The 10264-nt window shown below is 31.6% G+C and overlaps 1 protein-coding gene across 2 annotated transcripts; it reads left to right on the plus strand.

Moving 5' to 3' along the window:
* The first annotated feature begins 7102 nt into the window (after positions 1-7102).
* LOC127863695 (uncharacterized) lies at positions 7103-9967 on the plus strand. 2 transcript variants are annotated; one of them, XM_052403303.1, is made up of 5 exons: positions 7103-7191; positions 7755-7972; positions 8235-8332; positions 8754-8843; positions 9094-9967. In XM_052403303.1, the coding sequence occupies exons 1-5, from the start codon at positions 7171-7173 to the stop codon at positions 9141-9143; spliced, it is 477 nt and encodes a 158-aa protein (XP_052259263.1). In that variant the 5' UTR covers positions 7103-7170; the 3' UTR covers positions 9144-9967. The 2 variants fall into 2 exon arrangements, with proteins under 2 accessions (XP_052259263.1, XP_052259264.1); XM_052403304.1 differs by lacking the exon at positions 7103-7191 and adding an exon at positions 7231-7360 and having other exon boundaries at positions 9094-9963.
* The last annotated feature ends 297 nt before the right edge of the window (positions 9968-10264 follow it).

Raw genomic sequence — 10264 nt, forward strand, 5'->3', positions numbered from 1 at the left:
ATTATAAGAAATGAATATATTAACATATATTTACTTGATTTTAGATAAAGGTACGAACAAATGTACGGTATTGTTTCAACAACAGCATCTTTATGAAAATGAATTATATGCATGAATCCAAGGCACACAACGAAATCATTTGAAATACTAAAATACACTAAACATTTTGCGAATGAAACATATACAAATCACAAAATAAAAGAAACACATAATACGATTATTAAAATATAATTGAACTTACTTAAGCGTTATTTTGTTATAAATGCTTTGGAACATGCCTAAATACGTACTGCCATGTAATTAACAATTATAGCGAAGCTGTGGGAAAACGGAGTTTGATGCATATGCGTAAGGTATCATCCGAAATTAGCATGCTCAATCCGCACAGGCTTTTCAGGGGCAACACTTTCCGTTTTCATGGAATCGTTCGTTTAAAGGAAGTATTGTCTAAACGAAAATCCAGTCTACTTAGACATTGTCGTCCTTGATTAGCATGTGCGGACTGTACAAAGAGAATAACAGGTTACTGTCTGATCTTTTTTAAATATATCAGGCAAGGCTTAGAATAATATAACGGCGAGGCTTGCCGAGTCGTTATTTTATTCGTGCCGAGCCTGATATATTACAAAAAGATCAGGCAGTAACCTGTTTTTCTGTTTATCACACCTCTACGCCCCCGATTTGAAAACAATAATGAAAAAATCGCCAAAAAGCTGCAGTTTTAGCGGGAAAGAATATGACTTTTGTCGTTTGACGTGTTAATTATGACGTCATGCGCACACGCGCTAAATATTTGTAAAAAATGTTTTTTTTTGCTGTTTATGTTTAAAATATATTACATCTTGGTATCAAATTGTTTGTTTGTTGAATCTGATTTGATGTTACTACAAGTGATTACTTTATAGTTGATTCCGAGTAATATCACCATCCACACATGGCTGATATAAGAACTTCCTGTTGACCATGATATAAAAAATAGCAGGCAACGTTATATCATGCAGATATCAATGCGGTGGTATGATAAAGGTTAATATTTGACGAACCTTCACGCACGTTCACGAAGACCTGTTTTCCAGGAGAGCGACTGAAATGTATATTGTTGTATTTAATCGCCGCATTACTACAGACGTTGACAAACATTTGGCTCAAACTACTTGCAATATAATTGGAACATGTCAAAGGCATTTACACACACCCTTGCACAACAAAATAAATGGTAAATATCATGAACACCACATTAATTTCGCTAAGCGTCCGGTTTTACACTTCAATCAACAAAACGTTAAGCAGCCATCATCTGAATGATAGAAATATATAAATAAAGCTCATATGTTCATATCTAAAATGTATAATGAAGTGTTGCAACACATTGTGTAATGTACACCATTACAAGCAAACATATAACACATTTTAAGAACAGTATAAAAATAATGAACTACCACCAACGTAATCAAGACTGTCATGCTTATTATCATGTCATTTAATCAAATCAACCAGCAGTAACTAAGTTAATATTAAGCAATCGTAAGCCAAACAAATCAAGAAACAACTCATCTGGACAGATTTTTGTAATGAAAAAAACTTGTCTAAAAAATGTAATAATTGGAGTTAATTAAGTTCTTTTGATCTATTCATTCACAACAAGCTGCATGTAAAAAGATGTAGCCAAATACCTTAAATTTTAATGATACTCAAACCCTCGATATAATTTAATCCGCCCGTCTATGTGGACCATGTTGAGCGAAATGATCAACGGCCCTATACAATAAATCATATATTATATTAACAGCATGCAGACTTTCTGTGCTGTCGTGACACAAATACATATTATGATATTAATTACCACAGTATCTACAAATAGTCCCGAATTATATACTGGCAAATTACTAAATGATTTGTATATGTATGTTTCAAATTCTTAAATTTGTTAAATATTAAATGCATAAATGCCATCATTAACCAACTGTATGAAGGTCATCGTGACGTTTGACATTACTAACTGGAAAAGATGAACTAACGGTTTCGCAACATAAACCGTGTTCGATTTGCTGTCATCTTTTGAATCGTCCTGCTCCATCGAAACGACTTTGTCATCGTATATGTTCACAACCATTGCTTTAACCAAAGCAGCGTTTAATATTAACATCCATATCAGACTCAAATGCAGGACAGTCCAGTAGATGGTTGTATGCATACTTATTTTCCAGTTGTTGGGTGTGCTACATTAACAATTATCCTTAAATATGTTCGCAACTGTACCTGAAAACAAAAATATACACTTAATGCACATTCATAATTGGTTATGCAATGTAACACAAATTAAAACATGATTTTTTAATGCATTTAATACGATACTTATAAAATGTTCAAATTGTTAAATGGAATTAATACATTATTTATGATTCCACAATTATATTAATAATATGTCTTTTCACACACTTGATAAACTAGGATTCCGTTTTACTCATTCAAAAGTCATGCGAATATCCTAATCAGTGTGCATGATGTTCACTGTGAACCGGTTGTTTTGATTAATGTGGATGTAATTAGTTAATAAACCTTTCGAAAAAATGAACTACTCACAAATATTTTACATTATTTGATACCCAAAAATGTCACCAACTTTTTGATGTGATTACGAAAACAAAAAATGTATGCAATATTTAAAGGATGCAATATTAGTCGTCGATAACACTGCATAACGTGAGTCAATTTATAGTAAACAAATACATGTTCACTTGTCCGAGCGATAAATCAACCTAATGCGAGTATACGACAATATTGATCCAGTATGACGATGCTTCCAGATAGTATTCAAATATGAATTAGCATTTGGTGTCGGGATCATTTACATGGGCAGCGACTTCGATGTATTGTAACGTCTGTGTAGTGTCAATTAGTATATAGGCAAATTGTCATTCTGTTAAGAGAAAAAATAATCAGGAGATAAATTATTATTAATATCTGCTAGTCTTTTTCTTTAAAGCAAGTGACAAATCGCCTATGTATACCGAACAATACAATAAACGCGTAATAAAACATACAGCAGCATTTAAGCGTGTGTGTAGGGGGAGGGAGTAAACCGGCTCTTGAGGTAGATTAACTTCCTGAGAAACGGTAAATGGAAGTAAATATATACATTAACTTAATTATATCAGGCATACACCATTTCGGAACGTAGCATCATCTGCAGCCCAACGTTTCAATAAGTGTATTGCATGTTGAGAAGTTTGGAAAGCAAATAGGACTAATCGGATATTAGCTTATTGAGAAGATATTGGAGGCAGGTTTGCAAATAACATGGAACTGAAATTAAAAGAGACACTTGAGCACACTTCCACCTAAAGATTATAACATTAATAAATGGAGCCAAGTTATAACAACAATCACAACTTAAACGATTGCAACGAATGTGACAAGCACAATAAAACATCGGTCATATAATATGCAGTTGCAGAGTGTTTGAGCTGGAAATATATACTGCGTTCCATTAGAAAATCAATACGTGCAGAGCCCTCCAAAATAACTCGTGCTTGTGGTTATACTTGAGTATATCTTTCGGTGATTCTTAATCTCTATATATCGAAAGCAACACTATTACTTCAAGTATGTATTTCAATGACGAAGATGTCGTAAGATTTTATCTGAGCCTTGAACAGCAGATGAATTTATCCTTAAGTCGTGACGCTGGTGTTAATTGTCTCCTGTCGATATATCCGGTTGATTGGTAGCGTCATACGTGTATTGAATAGCTTTTCTACCATATTAATTTACAATACGTCAACATTAAATTCATGGGAAATACCATCTTCTACATATTATATTTTACTTCGTGACTTCGTAAAGAGAATTGACATGCGTAAAGGTGAGCGTAAATTACGACACGATTCATTTCTGAAATATACACAAACAAAATATATCATTACGTACGTGAACTATATTTATGTTTATGAGACGACAAAAGTTCTAATCGAAATCAAAATTTCACAAAAGGTAGTTCAGGATATATGGCGATATTTTAATACCGTTTTGATTAAACAAAACACGTAACAATTGGAGTTATTATGGAAACAAAACAATACAAATCCATTTTATAACCAAGTAAAAACGTAGATGAATGAAACGATATTTACAAATAAATTTCATAAAAACTACATAAGTTGTGTTTATGTGTAGATATTATAGCACGTTTGAATTTCATTATTTTTACAGCCACGGATAGTATCGTTGGTTTCAATCTTTCCAACTGTTAAACAACTGCAAAATAACAGGACTTCGTAATTAACATTCGCAATTTCAATCGAGGACAGTCGGCTGTTTTCAAAGTATGCATACCGAGGTGAACATGGTTTTAAACTAATACGCATTTCTTGTCTTGGAGTTTGCAAACAATCCTTACAGTATTGATTTCATTGTTCGGAAAACCAAAGTAGTTGTAACTTGAAACTACCACAAAATCGTGAATTTTTACTCGAACCTTTGTATTCACTTCTGACATACCCCTTAAAAAGGTTATGATTGATATGGTGCATTTTGAATTTTACATTTACAAAAAGATTCTTATTATGGTTTATTACGACTGTACGATACATTGAATTGAACATAAGACACTTAATTGTATGTGTGTGATTTTTTCATTATAATTTGATCAACATTTATTCGCAAACACAATTCAAACAATCACATATCAATGTGTATCAAGGAGCGACATAACACTAACAATGAACACGCTGCTGAAATAGAATTCCATTTTTAAACGCGAAACGATTTGATCATGAAGACTTTGAAAATACGTGTTTATTGTACTAAAGTGTAAAATACAGAAACAGTTTTACTAATGTGTGATATACAGAACACAAGCTTCAGAACGAGTGCCGGGTTAAGCGCTATCTTGTTGATAAAAATGGTTTTGTTAGAGTCCAGGTGAGGTAAAACCTCCTTTCGTTTAATTATTTGTGAAGTTATGGTTAGGTTCTAATAAACCAATTTTTACCAATTTTAAACATTTAACGAGGATTTTACGGTGACACTCTGTGTTTACGATAGATCCGGTCAACTGTTTGTAGGATGATGGTTACACTAAGAAAAAGTATAAAATCACAAACGAGTATTACATTACATGTTTGGGTAATAAAATATTTTACTATTTTAGTGCTTAACAGTGCAACATAATATTATTATACCCGATTATCTCAAATACATAAATGCATAATTTAAATTACGCAGTAATTTACTAGCATCTTATTGTTGACAAAGTTTATGTTCTTAGCCTCGTATAGCATGGTCAGCGTCTTGTATCCCGAGAATAAGTCGCACAACCACTAAGTTTTAGCAAAGACCTATAATACTCTATATATAGGTCTTTGGTTTTAGCGACATATTCGTGATGATCAATAGTAATGCATTTGCCATATGTTTTGAGGAACTTACATATCTTGCTGTCATTTATATTTTCAATTGGTAATTGACCAATACGAGTTCATGTACACACGGCAAGAGTTCTAACAACCTATTCAATACCTCATATAAACGCAATGCCTATGTTGTATTTAATTGCCGTTTTTTGTCGATATGTGCTTAAATGTAGCCGTGCTTATGATTGTTTGAGACCATGTACATTGACGATGTTTGCTAACGTAATTTGAGTTACCAATTGCTACTTGAGTTTATCCGCATTGTAATAGAAAGCCTAATCAAGATGCAAATACGTTTTCATGTTCATGTTTAAAGAATCCAAGGCCAATCTTAATCAGTCATGTTCTGCAATTTTAAGTAATGATTAATGTGCTATTTAATAATTTGGTTCAATAGTTATGCAAAACAACTTAATAAAACAATAATAAACAATCACACATAAATAATGCTCAGCACGGGGATAAACATTTGTTGAATATTTTCATGATTATCTTCATCATTGTTAAGTTAATTTAATTTGATCATTTTAATAGTGACTTCAGTATTTCCATTATCGTATATTATACGTGTATGCTAATAAGAATTACTTGTCCTGTAATGTTTCTAAGGTTAGTATTATAAGTTGGTAAGTAATTACTATATTAAACTATTACTATCCTGTCATTTGTGATTAAACACCACTTGCCCGTGTTCCATTTCATCATAATAAGCCGTATTTCAGACTCTCTAGTCTGCGGAAATAATAATATGATAAGGTCAAGGTGCAGGTCTGGTGATACTAAAATACAACGTATGATAAAGCTTCAGAAAGAAAGCTACACAAATACAAGATTTTAGGTTTAAATCTGGCGAATGTAAACACAATTCTTCTATAGTGATTAATTCTTCACAAACAGTTGAGGGACAGTTGCGATGAAACATGTTTGTCGGAACTTTAGCACAAACGATAGGACAAATTAAACGTCATAACCCTTTTATGTAGAGAAAGTATTGGCAATATCTAACAGGACGTAATTTTATATGTTTTTTTTCCAATTTTGAATCCATAGTTGTAAATGAGAGTACCTGTTATTAACAATGGTTAATGTGGAGTACATTAATAATAGCATGCCCACTTTGATATGCTACGTTATCTCTAGGACCGATAATGTACTAAAAACAATACATGCAACTATTACTTTTTTAATAATGAATTAATTATTTTCAGATACAAAAAAGTGAGAAGAATATATTTACCTTATATTAGAAGACATATTTTAATTTATATATTGTACAGTTATACACACAATATGTTTGCAATATTAAAACAAATATACTAGAGTTTCACTTGAGGCTTCTTAACCAAAGCATACGACTCCAAACTAGCTTAATTTATGCAAAATATCATAATTAATTAACTAGCTCAACCATATATCTCTATTTTATGCCCAGGGTTAAACATGTATAGATACAATTGATTGTTTGAAATAAATCAACTTTTGAATACACTGTAGGATTAAGAAGAAATCGTTTCATCGTGTCGTATGTTCACAGTTTCCATTATGTCGTTTAAATGGCAACGAAGTAATAGTACGAGGTTACTCGAGTAGTGCGGCAGTAGTTTAAATATTCCGTGAGATAAGTGTATTCACCAAGGTCATATTCGGTGATGTATCATTAATCTAGGTGATTGCCACCATCATGACTGCCGTATTGTAGTGGGAATTTCTCATAGTATGCACACTCATTCACAGCCACGCCAATCATAGCTTCCTAATGGATCACGTGGTTTTGGAGGTAAGTGTATATCTGTTTCGATAGAAACACGCTCTTCACTCTACAATCGCACTTTCAAATGCAATAAGCTGTTACGTGAAACTATTTAACATAGATATAAGACATGAACTGAAATACAGCGGAGTTAAACACGTTACGCTCAAGATTAAATTAAGTTGTATTTATTCAGGTATGTATTTACGTAGTATACAGTGTGTATTAATTAAAACAAATCGTGTTTCAAGTGAACAAGATACCTTAAAATGCTTAACAACGAAGTGTTAATACAATAATATTTAATAATTTATATTATAAAATGCGTGTTCACATGTTGATGGCGAAGACGTATTTTACAATAGATCAGTGTTTAGTTGTTGTATTGTTTAATGTAATATACATTCTGACCTGCTTTTATTAAATAATATGTGAAAATAAAACGAAAGGTCACTAATTTATTTACCAGCATATCTTATGCGAATATTCATTTGTGTTAATCTAGTTTTATTAACGTATCGCTGCAAATATTAATTTTTACAATAACCTGTCTATATTTATGATGAAAAATGTATAATTGTATATTTCAGAAAACATATTTCACCGTCAAAGTGAGGCAAATCAACATAATGATGCCTACATCAACCATCGGAACTGTGCTGTATTTTTGTTCGATATGGATTCTGTTATTGAAAACAGTGGATGTGAAAGGAATGGCTGTACACAAGGACGAGAATAGTGATCTTAAAGTAGAGCAAGACGATTCAAAACAGGATATTAACTTGGGCATGTTTCATCATGTCAAACCGTAAGTTCTATCTTCAAATTATGAACCATTTTGATCTTGTATCATACTGAACATTAACATATTGCACACACATATTAACATATCATCAAATTAAGTATTGTATGCATATAATGCTTGTAATAATCACTCTATATCAAAATTGTTGTACTAGTCTGGATTTATTTTAATGGCTGAATGGGTAAACATCAGATGTTATAGTTAATATTCACATACAGCTTTGTATTTTATAACCTTCTTTAATCAATTATTACATATTTCACAGGACCGTTTATCATTTTGCTCGTCATGGTCTCTGTAACCACGTACACGGAAAGATTAAATTCTACAGAGCTTTTGAGCAACACTTTGTCAACATTTCAGGTATGCCGTTAATTTTATTCGTTTATTGACCTTATACGTCTATTCATTAAATCCACTTGCGTGTATTGTTGAAACACAAAATGTATTTATGTGCCTTTAATTTGATGTGTTGGTGTTTCAACAAAGCAAAACATAGACATAGGTGTCATTGTATTGAAATATGTTTAGTTCTATTAGTTTGGGGACATATCCAATCAAAAGAATGATTACAAAAGCAAGTATCATAAATCATTATATATGGTTCAACATTAGTCGTTAATTCTTGTATAAATGCAGTGTGTGTGATTTTTAAGATTTTAATATGCTATTAAGGGTTATTATAAATAACTTCTTCAGGTGTCATAATTACTGACTAGGTATCGATTTAGAAATTAACCAATACACGCTTTGGTTCATTCTGATGTTTCTTGTCTCATTACAGATGATATGAAGATCCAGTTTATCTTAGACATCTGTGAGAGACGAGATCATATGCTCGACAAGTGGGTCAAAGAATTATTCGACATAAATAGTAAGCCCTTATGTACATAATATATCGTGATTTAGGTTAATTGTAGAAGTAACGATTTATTTCCTATTGAAATAATGTCAAAAACAATTTCCCTTGTGAATTGACAATTGTTTTGTTTTTCGCAAATGAAGATGAATGTATTGATTGTGCATACATGATACATAACGCGACAGGCTACAGTTCATCACTTACATTGTAGAAATAGCTATATTACAAACCGTGTTGATGAATATCATGATTTTTGTTGTAGATGATGGTTACATTTCCCACTTTGAAAAGCAACGAATTGAATATCGATAAAAATTGACATTCCGACTCAAAAGTGGACTACTGAATAAAATTGTACATTGCATATGTCTACATTGTTAACCATTGATTAGCGTACCACGCTAGGTGACATTTTCTTTAATGGTAGTGAAACCACTTTGTCACAATTGTGGTTAGATGTATACATAATTCTAGACACTAATGTTGGTGTTAATCGATTTTCTAGTGATGAGAAAATTACAACTTGTCTCAAGGTCGGACGCTCATTGTACATGTGCATTTAAGTATTTTATATACATTAACTTATTAGTTTTTTTATTAAATATTCTGAATTGTCTGTGATATTACATCATATATAATTGTTATACATGTGCCAAAATGTGTGTTTAAGCTTCAGTCTGTGATATTTCCATCGATATGTGTAAAATATATGTATGTGTATAACATTCGTCGAAATCGCCTCTAATCAGCATTCATACCGTTCGGTCATTAATTAAGTTGATTTATTTTTTATATATTGTGTTCAAGTGCTTTTCTCTGTGAGATGGTTCACCCTCAATCGTACATATTGAGTTGTGAGTTTGTCTAATAAATAAACTGTATGTTTTCATAGATATGTTTTTGTTTAAATAGTATTTGATTTTTTTATACTGACACATGTACTAAGCTTTATCCAATAAAACCAGTTTAATTTATTATGCAATATGTTGAAATTATGTTTCAGACTGATCATTAGTTAAATTTATTTAATTTATTTATTTATTAAGTCATTAACTTATTTACTTATTCATTTGTTATTCAATTCATTTATTCATTTAATATATTTTCATAAATTTATTAATTTGTATGAGTTTTTTTATTTGCTTAAAGTGTTTGCAAATACCTATGCACTATTTAATAAACTTATAAATCTACATATGGGTTATCGTACCTTATTTAACAAAGTGCAAGTATATATTTGCGCTTTACATTTTTATATCCCCGGTAGGGTGGCATATATCAGTTGAACTGTACGTCAGTCAGTATGTCAGTATGTGTGTATGTCAGAATGTGTGTATGTCAGTATGTCAGTATGTCAGTATGTGTGTATGTGTGTATGTCAGTCTGTCCGTCCGTCCGAAAAAAACTTTAACATTGGCCATAATTTTTTCACA

This window comes from Dreissena polymorpha, unplaced genomic scaffold (genome assembly GCF_020536995.1).
Source record: "Dreissena polymorpha isolate Duluth1 unplaced genomic scaffold, UMN_Dpol_1.0 chrUn027, whole genome shotgun sequence".
Lineage (NCBI taxonomy): Eukaryota > Metazoa > Mollusca > Bivalvia > Myida > Dreissenidae > Dreissena > Dreissena polymorpha.

Bases quoted from the DNA above. Each gene is read 5' to 3' on its own strand.
- LOC127863695 (XM_052403303.1), top strand. From the start codon at position 7,171: ATGGATCACGTGGTTTTGGAG. The intron at 7,192-7,754 runs GTAAGTGTATAT...TGTATATTTCAG, and splicing joins TGGATCACGTGGTTTTGGAG to AAAACATATTTCACCGTCAA. The intron at 8,333-8,753 runs GTATGCCGTTAA...GTCTCATTACAG, and splicing joins ACACTTTGTCAACATTTCAG to ATGATATGAAGATCCAGTTT.